This window comes from Pelobates fuscus, chromosome 8 (genome assembly GCF_036172605.1).
Source record: "Pelobates fuscus isolate aPelFus1 chromosome 8, aPelFus1.pri, whole genome shotgun sequence".
In the NCBI taxonomy this organism is placed as follows: domain Eukaryota; kingdom Metazoa; phylum Chordata; class Amphibia; order Anura; family Pelobatidae; genus Pelobates; species Pelobates fuscus.
The window spans coordinates 156,356,669-156,383,756 of NC_086324.1; the positions used below are offsets into that span (position 1 = coordinate 156,356,669).

General features: G+C 41.6%; 2 protein-coding genes across 3 annotated transcripts in view; one reads left to right on the plus strand and one right to left on the minus strand.

Moving 5' to 3' along the window:
- Window positions 1-694: 694 nt before the first annotated feature.
- Window positions 695-22,883, minus strand: HAGHL (hydroxyacylglutathione hydrolase like). The gene is made up of 10 exons (XM_063429537.1): window positions 22,849-22,883; window positions 19,140-19,270; window positions 18,811-18,875; window positions 16,662-16,779; window positions 16,279-16,387; window positions 9,187-9,290; window positions 7,978-8,079; window positions 7,175-7,254; window positions 5,155-5,191; window positions 695-886 (listed from the first exon to the last, which is right to left on the minus strand). The coding sequence occupies exons 2-10, from the start codon at window positions 19,242-19,244 to the stop codon at window positions 695-697; spliced, it is 912 nt and encodes a 303-aa protein (XP_063285607.1). The 5' UTR covers window positions 19,245-19,270; window positions 22,849-22,883.
- Window positions 22,884-23,378: 495 nt separating this feature from the next.
- The window catches only part of HAGH (hydroxyacylglutathione hydrolase), a 34,841-nt gene continuing 31,131 nt past the window's right edge, over window positions 23,379-27,088 (plus strand). The window contains exon 1 of one of the 2 annotated variants that reach the window (XM_063428949.1): window positions 23,379-23,570. In XM_063428949.1, coding sequence (XP_063285019.1) covers window positions 23,501-23,570 — 70 coding nt within the window. In that variant the 5' untranslated portion in view covers window positions 23,379-23,500. The remainder of the gene's footprint in view (window positions 23,571-27,088) is intronic. The other variant, XM_063428950.1, reaches the window with a different exon arrangement.

Below are 27,088 nucleotides of genomic sequence, written 5' to 3' on the forward strand. Positions count from 1 at the left end.
GGAATAACGGGACACATGGGAGCTATGGGGACACATGGAGGGCTGGGAGATATAGGGACACATGGAGGGCTGTAGGTCTAATAAGACACATGGAGGGGCTGAGGCAGCTAATGAGACACATGGAGGGCTGGGGCTGGGGAAAGAGACTCACAGAAGAGCTGGGGAAGTGGAGAAAGAGACAAAGGGGCTTGTGGGAGAAAGACACAAACAAAATGCATCTTCGCTTGTGTCTCCTGCTCTCCCTGCAATTTAGAGTTGACCGGTGAGAGAAAGATGTCGTTCTAAAGGGACACTGTAGTCACCAGAACTACTACAGTTTAATGTAGTGGTTCTGGTATCTATAGCCTGTCCCTGTAGGCTTTCAGAGAAAGGTAGCATTTACTCAGGCAGCCACTAGAGCTGTTTCCTAGTCCAATGCAGCACCTATGTTGAGCATCTCCACGCTCTGTAGAGATGCACTGATGTTCTGCCTTATAAAAACTACATTTAACACTTTGATTACAAAAATATCTATGATTAATTCAACTAACCTTTCCTGTAAATTTGAAAGGGAAACAAATGTTTTTTTGGAAACTCAATCCATATCTGTAAAGTTCGATTATATGTTCTCTGGAGACCAATTATTTTTTTTTTTTTTTTAGATATTTTGCGTCACAGATACATTTTTGATTTTCTTCAATATTTTCAATAATTTTTAGAATTTCAGTGCAGCAGATGCAACATTTTGCAATTTACACCACTCATTTGTTCCAATTTTGCTTGGCTGTGTTGGTGTAGCCGTTGTTGTAGGAGTCGATTTCTGGGAAGATACAGGATCCCATGACAAGTTGTCTGTCCATTCTGCAGGAAATTTTCTAGCTTGTCTTCGCTGGTGAAGTTCAGCTAACTACAATAAAATTATAAACGGAATTTAACATTATTTATAATGGTTAAAAAAAGTTACTACTAATTTGTCTTATAGTCAGGGGCGTAAGTAACACGGTCAGAGGGGTCGCAGCAGCATCCTGGCCCTTCACTCCAGGGTTGGTACCTTCAATGGCGTTGCACTACAGCATCAACCAGGGAGCGCAGTCACATGTTTACCTGCTGGAGGGGAAGAGCTGTGCTGTGCAGCTTCCCTCCTGCCCGCTGTTGCATGTGGTCTGTCAGAAAGTGCTCACTGAGAGAGCACTTGTTTCAGATGGGTACCGCAGTGAACAGGTACAGTAGGGGAGAGAGACACATGGAGAGGCTCCAGGGGAGGGGGAATTAGGCGATTTTTCGCACCAGGTCCCTGCGGATTTTAGTTATGTCTCTGCTTTTAATAAATCTGCATTTTTCAAAAAGGAGGAAATACACTGTTACATTTTGTCAAATCAAAACAGCTGTCACATAAAACAAATGTGAGATTCGTGCATGGTCTATGGAGTGATTTTTGTGAACCTCCATAAACATTTGCACGAGTCAAGCATTGACAAAGTTCAGGGCAACTCAAGTACCGTGAACGTTCATATGGAGGATGCAATAAGGAACTATGAGCGGCAAGTGAAACTCACCCCCACTTTACCCTGTGGCCACGGGAAATAAAATTAATCAGAAAATTTGGGTCTTAAAAAAATTAAAATTAAAATTAAAGTAAAGAAGCACAAATCCCTAAAATTCCATATCCCATTTAAGGAAATAGTATTACTATGTCAACTTTTTTTTAAAACAAAATAGAACTATTTATAATATTTATATGTAGTTTTTCATTTCCAATAAAATAAGTATATGACTTACCAGTATTTCCATTTCTTCATTTTTATGTATTTGGTCTTCAAAACTGTCCATTTGTATAACTTGTATAACTACTATATAAATCAAATTAAATTAAAAAAATGTTTTCAAAAACTTATTAAGAACAAGGTTATTATTGAAAAATCAGAGATTAGGAGTAAAACTACTATTATTGGTGGGATTATTGTTGGGATTATGAGCAATGTTATTATTTGTAGGATTAGGGTCAGGGTTATTATCTGTAGTGTGAGTGGTTAGATTATGGGTGGGATTATGGTCCAGATTACTGTTTGAGCCTTACAAGTACCCAATCAGGTAAGGCTCACTATTTACCTATCAGAGCACTCTAATTGGTTGCCTTGGAATCCAATCAGAGTGTTATGAGTCAAATTACACAGCATGGGAAAATTCCAAAGAATTTTCCCACGCTGTGTAATACTACTCAGAGCATTCTGATTGGTTGGATTCCAAGCCAACCCGAGTGCTCGGAGTTAAATTGCAGGGCGTAGAAAGGCTTTATAAGCCTTTCCCCGCCCTGCGGAGCTCAGTCTGCACGGTGCCCTCGCTGGGTGAAGATGGATTAATTTTTCAGTGTCGGGTTTTGTTTTTTTCCAGCGTCTTTTCTTTTTTTTGCGCTCGGGTTATTTTTTTATTTTACAAGTTCGATGGAAATTATGGATTTTTATTTGGCCTTTTTTGGGGCTGAAAAAAAGAAGATTTTAGAAAAAGGAAGACATCTAATGGTAAGTTATTTTTTATTTACAGGGACATAGTTTTATTGTTCCCCACCCTCACTATTGTTAGGGGTCACCTTGTCGGGGTTTTCACGTTGCCCCCACCCGTAGCCCATGGGTGGGGGCGGAGAACAATAGGTTCCCCAAATTGTAATTTTGGGCCCCCACCCAGGGGGGACAATAGCTCCCCCGTATCATCTTAGTGCCAGGGGGGAAGGGACAATAGGTCGTCGTCGTCGTCCCCAATGTAATTTTGGGCCCCCACACGCCGCTCATGGGTGGGGGCCAGGACAATAGGTCCCCCTCCCTGTTTCATGTTAGGCCCCCACCCGCCGCTCATGTGTGGGGGCCAGGACAATAGGTGTCCACCCCCTCTCCCATGTTAGGCCCCCACCCGCCCCTCATGGGTGGGGGCCAGGACAATAGGTGTCCACCCCCTCTCCCTGTTTCATGTTAGGCCCCCACCCGCCCCTCATGGGTGGGGGCCAGGACAATAGGTGTCCCCCCCCTCCCAGTTTCATGTTAGGCCCCCACCCGCCCCTCATGGGTGTGGGCCAGTACAATAGGTCCCCCCCTTTCATGTTAGGCCCCCACCCGCCGCTCATGGGTGGGGGCCAGGACAATAGGTCCTTCTCCCTGTTTCATGTTAGGCCCCCACCCGCCGCTCATGGGTGGGGGCCAAGACAATAGGTCCCCCCCTTTCATGTTAGGCCCCACCCGCTGCTCATGGGTGGGGGCCAGGACAATAGGTCCCCCTACCCTTTTTTCATATTAGGCCCCCACCCGCCACGAAGGGACAATAGGTTACCCCCATTGTAATTTACTGCTCGTGAACGCGCAAATGGAGCGCATGCGCAATAGAGCGTTCGGAGTTTCTCATAGGGAATCATTGAATACAATGATTCCCTATGAGTGTAATTTGATTGGCGCATAGCGGCGTATGGTCTGCAATGCTTCTCTATGAGAAGCTAGTGATTGGACCAGAACGATAGGTCACTGATGATGCAAAAAGGGGCGGGGCATAATGCTGCGAGGTCACCTAAACAACGGTAAGAAAATAAGGTAATTATTTCATTAAAATGTAAATATTACTAACTAAATAATTTTAATTGTGTTATTGTGTTATGTGTTGTGCTATACAGTATATAAATTTATATAAAATACATCAGAAATGTATCACACGGAAAAATAGCACAGTGTTCCTTTAAGGGCTTGTTCAGTGATTTTGATTTTATTTTTTTCATTGAGACAATGGCTACATAAGGCACAGCAATAGGAAACCTCTTCCCCACAATGTGATTTCAAAGTATTTAAGTTGTTTGAATTATTTGCAATATAGTAAGCATAGATTACAAACATCCTCTCTTAGATTTCACACGTAATATTTTAATGGTCCTTTCTCCCTTTTAAGTAGCATCATTTTCAAACAAAAGACTATTTACACTAGCAGCAGCATTTTGTGGCATTTTTTTGCGAATCTTCATTCAATTAGTTAAAGCATATCTATCATCTACAAGAATAAAGTATATTTAAAAAAAAAAAAAATTAGGTGACAGCACCAATTTAAAGTTCAAGGGATTCTATAGTGTTAGGAATACAAATCTGTATTCCTAACACTATAGTGCGTTCTGGTCCCCCTTCCTCCAGCAGCTAAAGCGTTAAAAAGAAAACCCTTTAGTCACTTACCCGATTCCATCGCTGATGTCCCTCGGAGGTGGGTCAGTGTTCTGCCTCCTCTGACAGGATGCTAATGCACATTCGAGTCATGTGAGCACATTTGGCCCTCCCCAAAGGAAAGCACTGAATTAATACTTTCCTACGGGGATTTTACTGATGCTGGATGTCCTCGTACAGAGCGTGATGATGTCCAGTGTCATTTAGGGGACCCAAAGTCCACTAGCATCCAGAAAGTGCATCTAGTGGCTCTCTGACTGACAGTCACTTGAGGCAGTCTTAGTTGTGCAAGGCAATTATGGCAGTTTCTCAAAAACTGCAATGGTTCTCATTACAGGACTAAGTGTGACAGTGACACTGCACCCAGTCCACCTCTAAAGCCATTAAATGGTCTGGGTGACTATAGTGTCCCTTTAAGCTGTTAGAAGGAATGTGTGGACAATGGGTATAGGAATTAAATATATGCTCTGGCAGTCCTATTAAAGTGTACTTCTAGTGTGTGAGAAGCAATGGGAACAGACGTACGGCTAAACTCTCTTAAAAGCGAAAATTATACCCCTGATCATTGAAAAGAAATGTCCCATATATGTCAATGTTATTCAGTTACTAGTGTTAGCAGAATACATCCTTCAGATTCATGTGTGAGGAATCTCCATGTTTTTATGCAATAGACCGGTAATTATAGAGGAATGACAAGGGTATCGCAAGGTTTACACCAGGGATACCCAAAAGGTAGATCCCCAGATATTCTAAAACTACAGCTCCCATGATGTTTTATCATTCTAAAGGCATGCAAAGCATCATGGGAGATGTAGTTCTACAACATCTGGGGATCTACCTTTTGGGCACCCCTGGATTACACCAAGGTAGGCAAATAAAAAAAATCTTCAATTTAGTTACTTTTCAAACGTAGCTATTTTGGCCTGAAATTTACATAATATCCAGACTAGTGAATAAAGCCTGATATACTGAAGGCACCCAGACCACGTACTGTCAGTGCAGTGCTAATGTTGTTATAGTCCTGCAATCTAAAACATTGGGGTTTAGTAGATACAAATGTTCTGAATGCGGGACTAAACACACCTGCCTGTCTTCCTGACAACCACTAGAGGCACTTATAACCAAGTAAGATCAACGTTCTCGTGAATTGCATGAGCACATCGAATTCAATGCTTACCTATGAGAAGCATTTGATTGGACGAGCGTGACACTCGCAGCGCATGTGCTTCTTGTCCCTAATTCCTCTCTATAAGAAGCATTGGATTGGACAAGACGCCAAACAAGCAATACCTGCAGGACGACATCCCAGGAGGCAGAGCAGGTGGCTAGAAATTATTATGTATTTAATTTAGGGGCTCTGAACCTAAATAGGTAGAAAAACAAGCGCTACAGTGTTCCTTTAAGTCCACATCAAAAAGAAATCATCCCATTGTGTTGCATATTTACCTGTGGATTGCTAGGTGGCAGAGTTAATCATGTGCTTAAAGGAACACTATGGTCACCTAAATTACTTTAGCTAAATAAAGCAGTTTTAGTGTATTGATCATTCCCCTGCAATTTCACTGCTCAATTCACTGTCATTTAGGAGTTAAATCACTTTGTTTCTGTTTATGCAGCCCTAGCCACACCTCCCCTGGCTATGATTGACAGAGCCTGCATGAAAAAAAAACTGGTTTCACTTTCAAACAGATGTAATTTACCTTAGATAATTGTATCTCGATCTCTAAATTGAACTTTAATCACATACAGGAGGCTCTTACAGGGTCTAGCAAGCTATTAACAGAGCAGGGGATTAGAAAATCTTAATTAAACAGAACTTGCAATAAAGAAAGCCTAAATAGGGCTCTCTTTACAGGAAGTGTTTATGGAAGGCTGTGCAAGTCACATGCAGGGAGGTGTGACTAGGGTTCATAAACAAAGGGATTTAACTCCTAAATGGCAGAGGATTGAGCAGTGAGGCTGCAGGGGCATGTTCTATACACCAAAACTGCTTCATTAAGCTAAAGTTGTTCAGGTGACTATAGTGTCCCTTTAATGGAACCAGCAGCAGGAAAAGTTTTCATGTAGTGACTTTAAAAGGTACGACTGTAGCTTTATAGAAAGATAATGACCCTGTATTGGTAGTGAGTAGGATCCACCAGTGTCCAGGAAATCCTACAAGCATGGTTAAATTGCTAAATGCACCAATAATAAAGATCTGTTGACAGCAGGTAACTAATCTGGTCCAGGTCCAGGGAAAGCAATGCGGCTATTCTTTGGCAGGTTGAGATCTGCTGAGCAAACTCAGCTGAAAAGCAAGGATTGATGGAATTGGCTGGACAGTACGTCAGGGTTTAGTTTAGAAGAGCTAACAGAACGTCTATGTAGGAGCTGGAAGGGACTGGTGTCCATGAGACTCCAGGTAAGTTGTCAAATTGTTAGCAAAGCGTTTGACTACTTGCACTGGGGGGCATAAACATTACAGCGTGCTTTAGTGGTTATGGTGCGTGCAAAAAAGAAATTGCACACAGTTCTATCGTAACCACGCCAGGCACACAGGGCACGGAATGTAAATTAGATTAATCAATGCAATGCAATACATAAGGCACATGGGCATATAGAGCACTGCTGTGGAAATGCCAGGGAGAACATGTGGTCAATAGAAGTGACAATTCTTCTGGGCAAATGCATAGGTAAAGAGCTATAAATCTAAATACATATCTAGTACCATGGAGGAGATATTTTGAATATGGCCGTCACGCATCTCGAGTCCCACAAATGCTACAACTATCTTCAGCCTTTTTCTGTTTTGTTGTGGAGATTTTATGTGATCAACGAATAATAAAACGGACATTGAAATTAGGTCTTTAGTAGTTAATAATAACTGTGACCTTTGAGGATCCCTTCTTCAGACCTGCTCCTTGGACACTGCACTTGCTAGACTCAACTCTTAAACTTGCCATCTTGTAAGAAATGTCAGAGAGGAGCACACCGTTTACAAGACAGATATGGACATGTCTATTTATACTTACTGAACTCTCATGAATGGATTGTAAGTGAATTCTTCTTCAAGGCTGGACGGGACAGTAGGAATATCATCCTCATCGCGAGCCTGAAAAAAACACAATGTGACACCTACTTAGTGCTAATTTTCTTGTTCTTTTTTTAAATGAAATATTCATAAATACGAAATAAAAAGAACTCCTTTACAGCTGGGCAATTTAAGGAATCTACACACACTTCTCCATAAGAAATGTCCCAAAATTCATTTTCTCCATTAACCCCTTAAGGACCAAACTTCTGGAATAAAAGGGAATCATGACATGTCACACGTGTCATGTGTCCTTAAGGGGTTAAACTGCTCAACTTTTTGCTTGGCCGAGGGTACCAGTTATTATTTCATGAGGTACATATAAGGAGAATATGACGGGTCGGAAGATGAAAACCAACACATTTCTCAGCAGTTCTGGTGCATCCATTCCGAATCTGTATTAAGCCACTGATTGATGAGACGTTCCAGCTATATAACAGGTACGTTCCATATAACCAAAGCAGGCTGGTACCTGCACAGTGCAGTTCAGTGATAAGAAAAGGAGACAATAGTACTAAAGGATTTTTGCTTTTCAGTTAGTGGGAGACCTTTTTTGATGGGTTTTTTTTCCATAGAACATTATAGAAACTTTAGACAAAGTATCACGTATCTTCTAACATGCATTTTACTCCTGCAACAAGCGTGCTTTCATTCCTGCTTCTATATAAAACCTTAGTAAAGCCGGCAAAATTGGGAGGAAACGTTTCCAGCCACAGACGAAAAAAGGACATTTGAAACATCTACCTTTGCCCAGGCCAGTTTTTCCTTCACATCTTCATTATCTGGTTCCACCTTCAGAGCAAATTTAAGATTTCTCACAGTGTATTCGTGGCCACAAAATATTTTCTGTAAAACACAGGTTGGCAATTCAGGAATAATTACAAACACACAATGAAGTCCTGCACTGTGCAATATCCCATTCTTATGGGCATTTAGATAACAGAGGTTTTCAGTATCGGCTGAATGTCCATTAAAGGGATACTATAGTGCCAGGAATACAAAGATGTATCCCCGGCACTATCGCTCCCCCCTCCCTCGCATGCCCTCGTCCGGGTAAAATAAGAGTTAAATACCATCTCCTCCTCTGTCCCACGACGAGTGGGCTGTAAAGTGCATGTGCGGCAAATGCTTAAACAAATGCTTTCTTATGGGAAAAAGTCTGACGCTGGAGGTCCTCAAGCAGAGCATAAGGAGTTGCAATGTAAATATTGCAGTTTATCTGGAACTGCACTGTTTAACATTGCAGCACTAGGTGCAAAGGAGACTCTAAGCAGACCATTTCAATTAGCTGAAGTGGTCTGGGTGCCTACACTGTCCCTTTAAAGCTTTAAGCTCACCTGCCGCATCAAGGCAAACCTCTTAGGTGAGTCCAACGCTACCAATTCATGGTATTATACAGCTATGTTACAGGGCTGCCGCCCACGCAATGTGTATTCTATTCTAGTTCATAGGATACCCTTTGGGTCTCATTAAATATTTAGCTTTTAGCTAGAAACAGGAAGATTAATTGTTAGTGAAGGACTTGCATAAGAAAATCAGGAATAATACACGCTCACAAAATTGCTTGGTGACACTCACATAAGATCCCAAAATACTTGCATCTAATGCAAGGGTAGGCAGCATCTGGCACTCCAGAAGTTGTGGACTACATATCCTACAGCTTTGCTAGCATTATGGCTGTAAGAGTATTATGGACGATGTAGTCCACAACACCTAAAGTGCCGAAGGTTCTCCACCCCTGATCTAATGGCTCCTAGAATATAATTAATCTGCACATTACTAGAAGCCTCCATGTTTAATCTGATGGATGTATCAATAAGCTCATGGACAATACCCTTTGGGTGCAACTGACTTCCATATTACAGGCTGTAAAAGTGGTAAACTTTCAGTAAATATAAACTAGAATCTTATTTAGTAGTTTGATGGACACATTAACAAACAGTGGTAACATACGGTTTCTTTGGGAAGCGTTCCAAGTGTTTCTGTCAGATTCTTGTACATCTGCTCTGCTGTCCCTTCGTAGAAATTCCCGCAGCCACCAACAAACAGAGTATCCCCTAAATAATAGAGCAGCCATCGTAAAAGAGAAATATATATATATTTCACATATAATGATTATCTGCAAATTACAATTATTTATATCGCAAGCTATACAGAACAAACATTTATTTCTAACAAAACACGTATGACATACAGGTATGACAAACATGCTTATAATAAAAAAAACAAGCTAACTGGGCTACAACATTTAAAATGCCAAATATTTTTTTTAATGATGCCGTCAATTTATTTTGGTACACCGGCCTTGGTGATGAGAGTAGTTTTACAGCAGCTGATATTATATATACAAAACTTCACAAATGTCGACATTGTGCTGGCAAAGAAAGATTTTTTTTTTGTTTAACTGGTTGATTTTCAACCTACCTAAAGGGTTACTCCAACAACCACGACCACTTGTGCTTTTTGAAGTGGACATGATGGTAGGAGTCTGGATGTGCAATGTTTCAGCTTGAAACTGTAGCGGTACTTACCTTATCCGGGGGCCGGCCGCGGTCCTCTCTTCAAGCCGCGCGCGGTCCTGCGGCTCATCCGACTCTCCTAACAGGAAGACGGGCAGTGACCGCGAGATGCGGTCACGTGTCCCGCCTGCAGCTAAGAGCGCGCCGCGAGTCTCGGGCGCGCTCTTAAAGAGACAGTGGGAGCCTAAATTGCAAAAAGGCTCTCATTGGCTCCTGTCATGCCAATCACCCCATACACTTACCTGTTGGGGGTGTGGAAGTGACAGGAGCCAATCACATTAGTTTGAAGGCTACTTATACTCACCCTTTTCCCTTAGTTCCTTGCCCTATCGTGGTTTCTGCTACAGTTCCCTTTAGTGCTTGTTGTGTTCAGTTGTGTTTCTCCGTATTTGACCTTGGCTTTGTATTCTGACTTCGTTTTCGCTTTATCCTTGTCTGTACTGTTTGCCGGCTTGCTGATTCCTGTGTACCAGACCCCGGCTAGTTCTCGTTTACGCTGTCTCTTTGTGCCCTTGACCTCGGATCGTTCCTGACTCTGTCTTCTCCTATTACGTCGAGTCCGGCCACTCTAAGGTCCGGTAGACGTATCTCTCCTGTGTGCTGTCTTCTGTTTGGCTGGATCCTGCGTGTAGGGGTATATACTCGTTACATTACGATAGGGCCATGGACCCTGCAGATTTAGCTCAACAGATGGCGTCCCATGAGGCTAGATTTGTAGAGCAGGATCACCGTATGGATCAGATAGCTCAGGCTCTCCAGACGCTCTTAGCTAGAACCATTCCAGCAACCGCACCAAACCCTCCTACACCCCTGCTTCCTGAAGTATCGACTGTGCCTAATGCTACGGCCCATTTAACGCCTCCTCCTAGGTATGGAGGGGATTCTAAGACATGCAGAGAGTTCATTAACCAAATAGAGTTTCATTTTGAGATGTATCCACGTTCATTTCCCACAGAGAGGTCTAAAGTTGGGTTCTTTATGCACCAACTTACCGACAAAGCACTTGAATGGGAAAACCCTATTTGGGAGGCTAATGGACCTATGGTGCATGACTTTCACAGTTTCCTTACAGCTTTTCGCAGAACTTTTGATACTATGAAAAGGTCTAAGAATGCCGCGAGAGCATTAATGAGGGTTAAACAGGGTTCTAGGTCTGTGGCTGATTACGCTATACAGTTTCGTACCCTTGCCTCACAGGTCGATTGGACCAACAATGGGTTAACTACTGCCTTCATGGAAGGCTTATCAGACTCTATATTGGATGAGGTAGCAGCTAAGGAGCTTCCTGTTGCCTTAGAGGACCTTATTGACTACCTCATCGATATAGATAATAGGATTCGTGACAGGCTCTATACCAAGAACAGGAATAGACGTTTTGTTACACCTATTCACCCCAGAGTTAATACACCGGAGAGTGTAAAAGTATCTGAAGAGGAACCCATGCAATTAGGGGTTGCCAAACTCTCTGATAATGAAAAATTACATAGGAGAAGGGAGGGACTCTGCCTATATTGTGGTAGGAGAGACCATATGGTAAAGGAGTGTCCTTTGCTCCCGGAAAACTCTCGCACCTAAGACCTTATAGGGGACTGGCCTTGGGTGTGATTTCTAAGTCTCCAACATTGCCTCCTAAGCGACTGCTTCTCCCTGTTTCTTTACATATGGGATAGAGTTGTATAGTTGAAAATATATACGCCCTGGTTGACTCTGGGGCAGCTGAGAATTTTATAGACTCTGGTTTTGTAAAGAAAAACAATATTCCCATCAGGGAGAAGGAGATACCCTTGGCCGTTGAGGCCATAGATGGTAGACCATTGATATCTCCAGTTGTTACTCACGAGACTGCACCGCTACACATGTACACAGGGGTTCTACACTATGAAACCATTCGGTTCCAGGTCATCACCTCTCCCTCTTCACAGTTGGTGTTAGGGTATCCATGGTTACGTGCCCACAATCCCATTTTTGACTGGGAGACAGGGCAGATAAAATCATGGAGTGAAGCCTGCCATGAGTCATGTACTATTGAAGTCACGCCTGTGAATTCTATTAATGTTCCTACCATTCCTCCTTTGTCGACGGCTATACCCTCTCAGTATTTATCTTTAAAGACTGTCTTTGATAAATTTTACCGCCTCACAGACCCTACGATTGTGCTATTGATTTGTTGCCTGGCACTATACCTCCCAGGGGCAGGGTGTACCCTCTATCGGTTCAAGAAAACCGTGTCATGGAGGAGTACATTAAAGAATCATTAGACAAGGGATTTATTAGGAGATCCTCTTCTCCGGCTGGAGCGGGGTTCTTCTTTGTATCAAAGAAAGAAGGTGATTTAAGACCTTGCATTGATTATAGAGGTCTTAATAAAATCACCATCAAAAATGCTTACCCAATACCATTAATAACAGAATTGTTTGACAGGCTCAAACATGCTACAGTATTCATCAAATTAGATCTTAGAGGAGCATACAATTTGATACGTATAAAAAAGGACCACGAATGGAAGACAGCCTTTAACACTAGGTCAGGTCATTATGAGTATACCGTCATGCCATTTGGGCTTTGCAATGCCCCAGCAGTATTCCAAGAATTTATTAATGAAGTCTTAAGGGACTTTATTCACTCATTTGTTATTGTGTACTTGGATGACATTTTAATATATTCTACAGACTTATACACTCATCACAGACATGTTACGACAGTTCTGAAGACCCTTCTTGCTAATGTCTTTATTGCAAACTAGAAAAATGTCTATTCGACCAATCCGAGGTCCAGTTTTTAGGGTATTTGATTTCCGCTAAGGGTTTTCGGATGGATCCCCAGAAGCTCGCTGCGGTCATAGAATGGCCTCTGCCGCAAGGTTTGAAAGCCATCCAGCGTTTTCTGTGTTTCTCTAATTATTATAGACGTTTTATCAAAGGTTTTTCGTCTATCGTAGCACCTATTACTCGTATGACTAAAAAGGATGGCAATACACGTGCCTGGTCTACCGAGGCACTTCAGGCTTTTGACTTTCTTAAGACTACGTTCGCCTCTGCACCTATTTTACAGCATCCTGTCCCCTCATTGCCATATATACTTGAGGTTGATGCTTCCGATATAGGAGTAGGTGCTGTCTAATCCCAAAGAGAGTCTCCTGACAAGCCATTGCATCCTTGTGGCTTCTTTTCTAAACAAATGTCCAAAGCAGAAAGGAATTATGATGTGGGTAATCGCGAACTCCTTGCTATCATTTTAGCACTCAAAGAATGGAGACATTTGTTAGAGGGCACTAAGGATCTATCCTCATATTTACGGATCATAAGAACCTATCCTACCTTAGCGAAGCTAAAAGATTGTCTTCAAGGCAGGCTAGGTGGTCACTGTTCTTGTCTCATTTTAATTATATAATCACCTATAGGCCAGGTGATCGGAACACTAAAGCGGACGCTCTGTCCAGACAATTCGAGACTATTGACAAACAGGAGATTGATGTCACTCCTGTCATTCCCCCAGACAGGATAATAGCAACTACTATATTGTCTATTTCCTCGTCCCTCTTGCAGGCCATACAAGCGAAACAAAGCACGGCACCTAGCGAGAGGCCTAATGATAAATTGTTCGTTGACGTTCCCGAGAGACGGGATATTCTGTCACTGTATCACGATACTAAGACTGCTGGACATCCTGGTATTTCCAAAACGGTGTCAGCAGTTTCTCGGTATTTCTGGTGGGATACCTTACGTAAGGATGTTACTGACTATATAAGTGCTTGTACTACTTGTGCCTGTATGAAATCCTCTCGTAGAGTTCCTTGTGGGCTGTTGCATCCGTTACCCGTTCCCGAGAGACCTTGGTCTAATCTATCAATGGATTTTATTGTTGAATTACCCCCTTCGAATGGTAACACAGTCATCCTAATGATAGTAGATCGGTTTTCCAAAATGGCTCACTTTGTGTCTCTTCGCAAGTTGCCCACTTCCAAGGAACTGGCTCTTATTTTTGCTAGAGAAGTGTTTCGATTACATGGTATTCCCTTATCTATTGTATCCGATAGGGGTAGCCAATTTATTTCCTGGTTCTGGAAAGCCTTTTGTTCGGAGATGGGTATTTCTCTCTCATTTTCTTCCGCTTACCATCCCCAGTCTAATGGAGCTGCTGAACGTGCCAACCAGTCTCTGGACCAGTACCTCCGTTGTTTTGTGTCTCACCATCAGGACAATTGGTCTGACCTGCTTCCTTGGGCTGAATTTGCTCGGAATAACGCCACTCATGATTCTTCCGGCAAAAGCCCTTTTTACGTTGTCTATGGCCAGCATCCCGTGGTTCTTCCGGCTGCATTCTCCTCACAGGGCATGCCAGTTCATGCCAGTTCTGGATGAGCATTTGGCTGGTTTGCGTAATACTTGGGAGCAGGTTCAGCGTTCTTTGGTGGACTCTGCTGCCCGCCAGAAGGCTCAGGCTGACAAGCATTGCAGAGCGGCTCCTTCCTATGTTGTGGGGGACAGGGTTTTGCTTTCCACACGGAATATTCGCCTCCGGGTGCCTTCTATGAAATTGGCTCCCCGCTTCATTGGTCCTTATCGCATTATACATAAGGTTAACCCCGTTTCTTATGCCTTGGGTCTGCCTAAGAATCTGCGTATACCTAATGTATTTCACACCTCGTTGTTGAAGCCTTAAGTACGCAACCGCTATACCCGGCATACTTCCCCTCCCCCTCCTGTCTCTGTGGAGGGTCATGAGGAGTTCGAAGTGTCTGCTGTTATTGACTCTCGTTTCCTTAGGGGTCGGCTTCAGTACTTGGTACATTGGAAGGGTTATGGGCCTGAGGAGCGCAGTTGGATTTCTGCGGATGCTGTTCATGCTCCCCGCCTTGTACGTTCTTTCCATTCGCGTTTTCCTGCCAGGCCTGGTCCTGCCCGCCCGGAGGGCGTGTCCTCAGGGGGGGTACTGTAGCAGTACTTACCTTATCCGGGGGCCGGCCGCGGTCCTCTCTTCAAGCCGCGCGCGGTCCTGCGGCTGCACGAGCCGCGCGCGGCTCATCCGACTCTCCTAACAGGAAGACGGGCAGTGACCGCGAGATGCGGTCACGTGTCCCGCCTGCAGCTAAGAGCGCGCCGCGAGTCTCGGGCGCGCTCTTAAAGAGACAGTGGGAGCCTAAATTGCAAAAAGGCTCCCATTGGCTCCTGTCATGCCAATCACCCCATACACTTACCTGTTGGGGGTGTGGAAGTGACAGGAGCCAATCACATTAGTTTGAAGGCTACTTATACTCACCCTTTTCCCTTAGTTCCTTGCCCTATCGTGGTTTCTGCTACAGTTCCCTTTAGTGCTTGTTGTGTTCAGTTGTGTTTCTCCGTATTTGACCTTGGCTTTGTATTCTGACTTCGTTTTCGCTTTATCCTTGTCTGTACTGTTTGCCGGCTTGCTGATTCCTGTGTACCAGACCCTGGCTAGTTCTCGTTTACGCTGTCTCTTTGTGCCCTTGACCTCGGATCGTTCCTGACTCTGTCTTCTCCTATTACGTCGAGTCCGGCCACTCTAAGGTCCGGTAGACGTATCTCTCCTCTGTGCTGTCTTCTGTTTGGCTGGATCCTGCGTGTAGGGGTATATACTCGTTACAGAAACACAGCACATTTTAGAGATATTTTTATTTGTGTGCAAGTTGTACCCTCAGCAAACATGGCTTAGGCAACCAAATACTCTGTTCCGGGCCACTTAATGTCAATTCTGTGCATTAATCATATCAGCGTGCATTGCACCCTGGTGACAGACATAACTGCTTCTCCCTTTCTCCCACCCTTAATGAAGCACTCCCTCCTCCCAATTGTCTCCATAATTTGTTTATTTTATTCCATGCCCTCCCTCCTCCTCCATTCCCTCCCTCCATCCAACTCCACCTTCCCGGCTCAGTGCATGCACATGCTCCCTGAGCCAGTAGAATGGTCCAATCAAATTCAAATTCTCTATGAGAATTCTATGCAAAATTTCCGCGTGTCGTCAGTTCGCACAGCATGCTGGCGACAGACGTAGTGAGCTTCTATCCTTGCAGACAGTGCTGGGAGTGCACCTGCTAGTGGAAGCTTGAATTCCCCACCCTGTTTGTGTGCTCCTTGCCAGGCATCCCCGCCTCCCTCCATTTCTTCATATCTGTCAGTTTTTGCTCCCTTTTTCCTAATCCCCTCCCACCATCATCCACCACCCTCTGCCTCCCTCCGAACCCAGCTCAAAGCATTTGCATGCGCGATGAGCCCTAGAGAATGGTCCAATCATATGTTTCTCTATAAGAAGCATTTAATTGGCGCGAAAGGGAGTGATGTGGTGTAACAACAGACCAGGTGTAGAAGATCCTCACGCGGTGCTGGATTCCAGGTAATTTTTATATTTATTGTTCATAGTTTTCAACAAGAAGAAGAGTGGAGGACTTATTAACTAATGCCCAACAGGGCACTACAAAAAAAAATAAAAGAAACAAAAAAGGGTTGGAGTAACTATTTAAAGTGTATATGTTTTGTGAATAATCTGCGGTACACTGCATAGGTACCTGAAAACAGTGCAGGGGCGTCTGGACAGCCATCTTCCCACACAAAGTAGCACATGTGTCCAGATGTATGACATGGAGTAAAAAGGCATCTCACGTTAATATCCCCAAACTGCAGAGACAAAAAGATAAATCATGATATCCATTCAAATGTTCGGTCATGAGATAAGAGCATTACTATGGTATGTATTTAATGTATGATTCCATGTTTTATAGATTGAAATGAATCTAAATACATTCTGGTATTTCATATGCCTCCTGAAGACAGAACCATGGCATTCAATGTAGATTTTTTTTCCTATTATTCCACTCTTTACCTTAGATTTTCTAGATAAACACCTGAGTTGTGACATATAGGTACCACAGACAGAAACATTGCACTCTACCTTTAATTCTTGACCATGAACCACCTTGTGCGTCAGTCCTCTGATACGATCGTCAGCGCCATAGACATGCAAGCCTGGGAAGCGCTGGACAAGATCCACATTGTCTCTGGAGTGATCCCTTCAGAAAGGAAACAATTCTGAGAAGGTCAGAAAAAAACATCATATTAACCCAAAAAAAAGCACAGCAAAACTAAAACCAGAAAAAGCAAATAAAAGATTCGGGAGGTACGCAGTAATCCCACTAGCCACTAGAGGAACGATACTTAAAGCTCGGAACTCCACTGCTGCTGGACTGTAGAACACGCTTATTCACTTTGCTTTACTGCTGCTCAACGCGTTTCGTCTCAGGAGACTTCCTCGGGAGCTTGCTATCCCTGTGTTCAGCGTTTAAATACGCAGCTTGATTGCCGTCACGCATGCGCTGTAACACCCGGACGTCATGTGTGACGGCAATCAATTTGTTTTCATTTTGTTGGTGATTTGCACAAGAGCAGTCAGTGTCGCTGAGGAAGTTTCTTAAGGGACGAAACGCGTAGGACTACAGACAACAAATCCACGCTTTTGACTTCTACACCTGCTGTTTTATAATTACATGTGAGCAAATACATTTGTTATGCACTTTATTTTCAAATTTGCACTACAATTTTTGTACTTTCTCTACCTGTAAATGATCCTGAGACTGTCAAGGTTCTGAAGCAAGAGATTGATCTCTCTAAAGATTATCTGAAAGCTTGAAGTTGGCATTAAAAGTGTGAGTGGCCAATTTAACTTTTTTCAACAAAGGTTTATACACAGTTAAATACTGTGCCTTTCTTATTTCCCCTAGCAAAATCACCCCTACCTTTATAAATTATAAATATATGATAGTGATTGTGGCGCCCTGGGTCCCTTTGTTTTTCCCCCTAATCTTGCACGTTTCTTAATCAGAATGAGATTTTATCATCGGAAACGCCATAAAACTAACAGTAAGGGCTGGTATCTAAATCCTTTGCATTTAAAACATATCTAGCTGTCCCTCTCGGGTATGTGTACTCTTCGTTGTGCAGCCCCCAGAACTTACTCCCACATATGGCAGCACAGTGCCCCTAGATAATTCAACTTTGGAGAGAGGTTTTTCAAATCTTAATTTGATTCATTACTCCTGATCCACTCTTGGTATTATTTAACAGTTCCGCAAAACGCTAAAACCACCCAATATCTTCACTTAAACTAGCATATTGGATACATACAAATGCCTGTTTATGCATATCTACGAAGTAGAAAAGCCTCCATTTCTCCCAGGTGCTCACTAAAATGTGTAAAATTTATAGTACGATGAGTTTCATCTCACAACTTCACAACCCCTTAGTGATTTGCAGAAAAACATGGGATCCTTTGATTTCTCTGTACAGTGGAACCTCGGAACTTGAACGGTCCCTTACACGAACAATAAATATGAGAAAAAAATATCCCGGTACATGAACAATCATCGGCACCCGAACAAATCATGCCACAAACATGTTCAATTATAAAGCTATGTCTCACTTTAGACGCATTTTAAATGCCAGAAAATCAGTTACCTATCCCCATCCAAACACTAATATCTCTTCTCCTTTTTCAGTTCACGAACAGCCTTCTGGAACGGATTCAGTTCAAGTTCCAAGGTTCCACTGTACCTTATTTAGCCATGTTACCTTCTTCCTCTTCCTAAAATACTTTTCTTCCCTGACTTTCTTTCCACATCAGCTTTTTCCCATCTCACTTATACGTGTCCTCTCATTTTTAATTAAAAAAAAAAAAAACCAACAAAACATATCTTCTTCGTCTGTTCTGTATGCACACATAAAAAAAAAAAATTATAGGTTTTTTTCCCACCGTGTTTATGCGGTTTAACTTTAACTTAAGATACCTAACTTTTGATTTGACCTGTGATGTTAAAGGGACACTATAGGCACTAGGACCACTTCATGTTATTGAAGTGGTCTGGGTGCAGTGTCCCAGGTCCCTTAACCCTGCAGTGTAAAACATCGCAGTTTAGAGAAACTGTAATGATTAAATTGCAGTGTTAAGTCAATGAAAAAATAACAGTTGTTTTGTGTCCTCAAATGCTTAGAGTATTTATTTTAATGACACCCTCCTAGTGAACAGTGATAACACATGTGGTACTCACAGGTGATGATGCGTGGTTAGTATGGCTTTTAAGTTTGCATTTTCTTTCTGTAAAATCTCTATTAGCTGTAGGATAAAAAAAGATTAATTAGGAATATAATCTCCGTACAGGTAGTAAAGAAACATTGATTGATATCTGAGGCAATGGTTTGATTATGAGAATGAGTATATTGATTTAACCTTTCAAGATCTGAACAAGAACAATTGTAACTATTTTTGTGCAATTGTGGTGAGTCAGTCGTAACACAAATGGCAAAATTAAGGCTAAAACATTCAGAAAGATCATGAGAAATACATAATATGTAATAAAATAAAATAGAGGTTTCCCACCTTTTTAGACACAGAAGCATCCACAGCAAAGGCATCTTTAGCATGTTCTTCAATCACCAGATACATGTAATTATCATCCAAGACTGAAATCACTTTCACCTTCATTGTCCATTAACCCAAAGGTCACAGATCTAGAGAAGACATTGAATGGTTCATCAATAAGCAGTTTAAAGTGCTTCTGTATTTCATTTGACCAAAATGCAGCCCAGGCAGCATCAGATATAATATTATGCACTCTATGCAGTGTGTCAGTTATAATATTATGCACTCTATGCAGTGTGTCAGTTATAATATTATGCACTCTATGCAGTGTCAGTTATATTCTGAATTCCATGCAGTATGTTATAATATAATGTATTCCATGCAGTGTCAGTTATAATATGATGTATTCCATGCAGTGTGTCAGTTATAATATTATGCACTCTATGCAGTGTGTCAGTTATAATATTATGCACTCTATGCAGTGTGTCAGTTATAATATTATGCACTCTATGCAGTGTGTCAGTTATAATATTATGCACTCTATGCAGTGTCAGTTATAGTCTGAATTCCATGCAGTATGTTATAATATAATGTATTCCATGCAGTGTCAGTTATAATATGATGTATTCCATGCAGTGTGTCAGTTATAATATTATGCACTCTATGCAGTGTGTCAGTTATAATATTATGCACTCTATGCAGTGTGTCAGTTATAATATTATGCACTCTATGCAGTGTGTCAGTTATAATATTATGCACTCTATGCAGTGTCAGTTATATTCTGAATTCCATGCAGTATGTTATAATATAATGTATTCCATGCAGTGTCAGTTATAATATGATGTATTCCATGCAGTGTGTCAGTTATAATAGTATGCACTCTATGCAGTGCCAGTTATAATATTCTGTATTCCATGCAGTGTCAGTTATAATATAATGTATTCCATGCAGTGTGTCAGTTATAATATTATGCACTCTATGCAGTCAGTTGTAATATAATTTATTCCATGCAGTGTGTCAGCTATATTATGTATTCCATGCAGTATCAGTTATAATATTATGTATTCCATGAAGTGTGTCAGTTATAACATAATGTATTCCATGCAGTGTCAGTTATAATATAATTTATTCCATGCAGTGTGTCAGCTATATTATGTATTCCATGCAGTGTGTCAGCTATATTATGTATTCCATGCAGTGTGTCAGCTATATTATGTATTCCATGCAGTGTCAGTTATAATATTATGTATTCCATGAAGTGTGTCAGTTATAATATAATGTATTCCATGCAGTCTCAGTTATAATATTATGCACTCTATGCAGTGTGTCAGTTATAATAATATGTATTCTATGCAGTATGTTATAATATGATGTATTCCATGCAGTATCAGTTATAATATTATGTATTCCATGAAGTGTGTCAGTTATAATATTATGTATTCCATGCAGTCTCAGTTATATTATGTATTCCATGCAGTGTCAGTTATAATATTATATACTCCATGCAGTGTGTCAGTACTTATATTATGTATTCCATGCAGTGTGTCAGTTATAATATAATGTATTCCATGCAGTGTCAGTTATAATATTATGTATTCCATGCAGTGTGTCAGTTATAATATTATATAATCCATGCAGTGTGTCAGTTATAATATTATGTATTCCATGCAGTGTGTCAGTTATAATATGATGTATTCCATGCAGTGTGTCAGTTATAATATTATGCACTCTATGCAGTGTCAGTTATATTCTGAATTCCATGCAGTATGTTATAATATAATGTATTCCATGCAGTGTCAGTTATAATATGATGTATTCCATGCAGTGTGTCAGTTATAATAGTATGCACTCTATGCAGTGTCAGTTATAATATTCTGTATTCCATGCAGTGTCAGTTATAATATAATGTATTCCATGCAGTGTGTCAGTTATAATATTATGCACTCTATGCAGTCAGTTGTAATATAATTTATTCCATGCAGTGTGTCAGCTATATTATGTATTCCATGCAGTATCAGTTATAATATTATGTATTCCATGAAGTGTGTCAGTTATAACATAATGTATTCCATGCAGTGTCAGTTATAATATAATTTATTCCATGCAGTGTGTCAGCTATATTATGTATTCCATGCAGTGTCAGTTATAATATTATGTATTCCATGAAGTGTGTCAGTTATAATATAATGTATTCCATGCAGTCTCAGTTATAATATTATGCACTCTATGCAGTGTGTCAGTTATAATATTATGTATTCTATGCAGTATGTTATAATATGATGTATTCCATGCAGTATCAGTTATAATATTATGTATTCCATGAAGTGTGTCAGTTATAATATTATGTATTCCATGCAGTCTCAGTTATATTATGTATTCCATGCAGTGTCAGTTATAATATTATATACTCCATGCAGTGTGTCAGTTATAATATTATGTATTCCATGCAGTGTGTCAGTACTTATAATATTATGTATTCCATGCAGTGTGTCAGTTATAATATAATGTATTCCATGCAGTGTCAGTTATAATATTATGTATTCCATGCAGTGTGTCAGTTATAATATTATATAATCCATGCAGTGTGTCAGTTATAATATTATGTATTCCATGCAGTGTGTCAGTTATAATATGATGTATTCCATGCAGTGTGTCAGTTATAATATTATGTATTCCATGCAGTGTCGGTTATAATATTATGTATTCCATGCAGTGTGTCAGTTATAATATTATGTATTCCATGCAGTGTGTCAGTTATAATATTATGTACTCCATGCAGTGTGTCAGTTATAATATTATATATTCCATGCAGTGTGTCAGTTATAATATTATATAATCCATGCAGTGTCCGTTTTAATATTATATAATCCATGCAGTGTGTCAGTTATAATATTATGTACTCCATGCAGTGTGTCAGTTATAATATAATGCACTCTATGCAGTGTCAGTTATATTCTGAATTCCATGCAGTATGTTATAATATAATGTATTCCATGCAGTGTCAGTTATAATATGATGTATTCCATGCAGTGTGTCAGTTATAATAGTATGCACTCTATGCAGTGCCAGTTATAATATTCTGTATTCCATGCAGTGTCAGTTATAATATAATGTATTCCATGCAGTGTGTCAGTTATAATATTATGCACTCTATGCAGTCAGTTGTAATATAATTTATTCCATGCAGTGTGTCAGCTATATTATGTATTCCATGCAGTATCAGTTATAATATTATGTATTCCATGAAGTGTGTCAGTTATAACATAATGTATTCCATGCAGTGTCAGTTATAATATAATTTATTCCATGCAGTGTGTCAGCTATATTATGTATTCCATGCAGTGTGTCAGCTATATTATGTATTCCATGCAGTGTGTCAGCTATATTATGTATTCCATGCAGTGTCAGTTATAATATTATGTATTCCATGAAGTGTGTCAGTTATAATATAATGTATTCCATGCAGTCTCAGTTATAATATTATGCACTCTATGCAGTGTGTCAGTTATAATAATATGTATTCTATGCAGTATGTTATAATATGATGTATTCCATGCAGTATCAGTTATAATATTATGTATTCCATGAAGTGTGTCAGTTATAATATTATGTATTCCATGCAGTCTCAGTTATATTATGTATTCCATGCAGTGTCAGTTATAATATTATACTCCTGGCTGTATACAAGCTGTCACGTGACCCTCCCCTCCTCCAGCCCCCACAGTACCAGACAAGCCACCCTCTCCCTCTCCTGGGCCGACCTGCCGCTGCTTTGACAGTTGCCAGACAGAGAGCCTTCCGATTGGCTCTCGATGCCACGCCTCTCGGCACTGATTCGCCGACTGAGAACCCAATTCTCCGCCCATCACGCTCTGTATCCCACTTGGCCGAAACATGAAGGCGGTAGACGCCATCTTTGATCAGGGCAACTATTTAGCAATTTTTTGCAAACGTTACATCATTTGTTATTTTTGACTTAAAAAAAAAAAAGCAGTTAATTTTATAATAAAATGCATTTTTTATATAAGACAGTATACCGTTTGTGGGCTATCCCTTTTCCTCTTTCATGCATGCTGCCCATTCTACTGCCATACTGGGCTTTACCCTTATTACCCATGGCCGCCCGTAATCCATGCCCTCAGAAGCCCCATCACCGTCAGTGACGTCATCGCGACGCTCTTCTGATTGGTGGATCCCTCCTGCGCGTCGCATTGGTTGGCATCCGTGGCGTTTGGCTGTGGTTGGCAGGCCCTTGGCTCTCCATGCTGATTGGCTGCCTTCCGCAGGTTAAAGCAGGCACGCTGTGTTTGTGGGTGCTGGACCCACCCCTGCACTGAGAGAAGTTCCTGTTGTGTAGTTTGGGATCCTGCCCCCTTAGGATGATGCAGTTTGTGTGCAGGAGGAGGTTTTGGTTCGCACTGTCCTTCCTGGGAGCTGGCTACAGACTGGGTATGTGGCTGCATAAAGCACAGATTATGTCCCTCACTGCAAGCCTTTTATTAAATGTAAACTCTCCCACATGGCCAGCAAGGAGCATGGGGCTGTGCTGGAAAGGGTTAAACCCCATGCAGGCTGTCCTATTCCCACCATGGTTGCCAAATTATATATCATGTGCAATAAAAAAATAAATAATAAAAACAAACCATAAACAGCATGCTGCATTGTATTGTGCAGTGACAGCTCCAGCATGCTGCATTGTATTGTGCAGTGACAGCTCCAGCATGCTGCATTGTATTGTGCAGTGACAGCTCCAGCATGCTGTATTGTGCAGTGACAGCTCCAGCATGCTGTATTGTGCAGTGACAGCTCCAGCATGCTGTATTGTGCAGTGACAGCTCCAGCATGCTGTATTGTGCAGTGACAGCTCCAGCATGCTGTATTGTGCAGTGACAGCTCCAGCATGCTGTATTGTGCAGTGACAGCTCCAGCAAGCTGTATTGTGCAGTGACAGCTCCAGCATGCTGCATTGTATTGTGCAGTGACAGCTCCAGCATGCTGCATTGTATTGTGCAGTGACAGCTCCAGCATGCTGTATTGTGCAGTGACAGCTCCAGCATGCTGTATTGTGCAGTGACAGCTCCAGCATGCTGTATTGTGCAGTGTCAGCTCCAGCATGCTGCATTGTATTGTGCAGTGACAACTCCAGCATGCTGCATTGTATTGTGCAGTGACAGCTCCAGCATGCTGCATTGTATTGTGCAGTGACAGCTCCAGCATGCTGCATTGTATTGTGCAGTGACAGCTCCAGCATGCTGCATTGTATTGTGCAGTGACAGCTCCAGCATGCTGTATTGTGCAGTGACAGCTCCAGCATGCTGTATTGTGCAGTGTCAGCTCCAGCATGCTGCATTGTATTGTGCAGTGACAGCTCCAGCATGCTGCATTGTATTGTGCAGTGACAGCTCCAGCATGCTGCATTGTATTGTGCAGTGACAGCTCCAGCATGCTGCATTGTATTGTGCAGTGACAGCTCCAGCATGCTGTATTGTGCAGTGACAGCTCCAGCATGCTGTATTGTGCAGTGACAGCTCCAGCATGCTGTATTGTGCAGTGACAGCTCCAGCATGCTGCATTGTATTGTGCAGTGACAGCTCCAGCATGCTGCATTGTATTGTGCAGTGACAGCTCCAGCATGCTGCATTGTATTGTGCAGTGACAGCTCCAGCATGCTGCATTGTATTGTGCAGTGACAGCTCCAGCATGCTGCATTGTATTGTGCAGTGACAGCTCCAGCGTGCTGCATTGTATTGTGCAGTGACAGCTCCAGCGTGCTGCATTGTATTGTGCAGTGACAGCTCCAGCGTGCTGCATTGTATTGTGCAGTGACAGCTCCAGCGTGCTGCATTGTATTGTGCAGTGACAGCTCCAGCGTGCTGCATTGTATTGTGCAGTGACAGCTCCAGCGTGCTGCATTGTATTGTGCAGTGACAGCTCCAGCGTGCTGCATTGTATTGTGCAGTGACAGCTCCAGCGTGCTGCATTGTATTGTGCAGTGACAGCTCCAGCGTGCTGCATTGTATTGTGCAGTGACAGCTCCAGCGTGCTGCATTGTATTGTGCAGTGACAGCTCCAGCATGCTGCATTGTATTGTGCAGTGACAGCTCCAGCGTGCTGCATTGTATTGTGCAGTGACAGCTCCAGCATGCTGCATTGTATTGTGCAGTGACAGCTCCAGCATGCTGCATTGTATTGTGCAGTGACAGCTCCAGCATGCTGCATTGTATTGTGCAGTGACAGCTCCAGCATGCTGCATTGTATTGTGCAGTGACAGCTCCAGCATGCTGCATTGTATTGTGCAGTGACAGCTCCAGCATGCTGAATTGTATTGTGCAGTGACAGCTCCAGCATGCTGCATTGTATTGTGCAGTGACAGCTCCAGCATGCTGCATTGTATTGTGCAGTGACAGCTCCAGCATGCTGCATTGTATTGTGCAGTGACAGCTCCAGCATGCTGCATTGTATTGTGCAGTGACAGCTCCAGCATGCTGCATTGTATTGTGCAGTGACAGCTCCAGCATGCTGCATTGTATTGTGCAGTGACCGCTCCAGCATGCTGCATTGTATTGTGCAGTGACCGCTCCAGCATGCTGGAAAATATCAGGTAACAGTGTCACAGTAAGGATTATTAAGCAAATCTAGCATGCTTTATTTATGGACACAATTCACGTGTTCACTGTTGGACAAAGCATGAAAAGTGACGCCCTGGAATATGGAGCTGTCACAGTGTGCTTGGGGACACACATTGAATTTTCCAAGAGGGGTCCCATGTACCACTGCTTTGATTAAGTGATGGAGCTACCTCCTGCAACTTGTAGAGTGCAGGTCAGCACTTTTCATTTAATACCCATCGGTATAATCAAGTAAAATTCCCCCCCCCCCCCCCCCCCAAAAAATGTGGCAATCATTTTTACATTGCAGCAAGGTTGTGTGCACCAGGTCATATTTTGGAAACCTGTTTAAACAACATTGATAATATATGTTCACTTAGACCAAAAAAGACCGGCTCTCCTAGTCATAAAAGACATGATTAAAAAATGAGATATGCTGATCATTGCTCAATAACTTTGGATTATTATTATTAACCCATAATTATTTTATTTTTTTTACGTTCCCCAACTTTTTTTCTTTTATATCCCACGTAAAGCAAATTCACATTTAGTTAATTTAAAGGGTAACGATTGATCGGAGGTAGGCAACCTTCAGAAGTCCAATAGTTGTGGACTCGATCTCCTCTAATGATTTGCCAGCATTATGGGACATCTAATCCACAACATCTGGTGTGTTTAAGGTTGCCTATTACTCCTATAGCTCTTGAAAAGAAACATATGCATGATTTTTATCAAAAGACCTTGCATTCAATATTTTAAGGAAAGACTACTGACTGGATAAAGATCATTTGTCTGAGACCGTACAGAGTAGTTTATACAGCTTTCTTACATATCTTGTTGCCTGAATTAAAAAAAGTGAAAGTTTTTTATGTTTTGTTTTTTGAATTCATAATTTAAGAGACCTTAATGTCACAGCACCAATAAAGGGGTTGACAGAATTAGGCGCTAGAGTGCAATGTTTTTGTTTTTTCGGTTTGCTGGTTTTCACTTATTTATTTAAGGTTTGTTTTTTGTTTTTTTGAGTATGTTACATTGATCTCAGAGGGAAAAATATGAAGGGATATATATATATAATTTTTTATTATTATTATTATTATTATTATTTTTTATGTTATTAGGATACCAGGAGTTGTGTGTATACAGGTCTATGCCAACCCTGTGTTGAATAATTGATTAACTGATTGCAGAGGGACCTATTGTTAATTTGACGTTATTTCTATTTAATACATTTGCACAATGTATAGATCCGATGCCTTTACATTATGTACATTAATGTATACCATGTCAGCTGCATTTTAAAGGTTTACTCCAACCACCATGACCACTTCTGCTTTTGATAACAAGAGATATTTACACTTG

Coding starts and splice junctions, on each gene's coding strand:
- HAGHL (XM_063429537.1), bottom strand. CDS start 19,244: ATGAAGGTGAAAGTGATTTCAGTCTTGGATGATAATTACATGTATCTG. Junction 9,291..16,278: donor CGCCCCTGCACTGTTTTCAG/GTACCTATGCAG, acceptor TCTATTATTTAG/GGGATACTCTGTTTGTTGGT. Junction 8,080..9,186: donor GAACGCTTCCCAAAGAAACC/GTATGTTACCAC, acceptor TGTGTTTTACAG/AAAATATTTTGTGGCCACGA.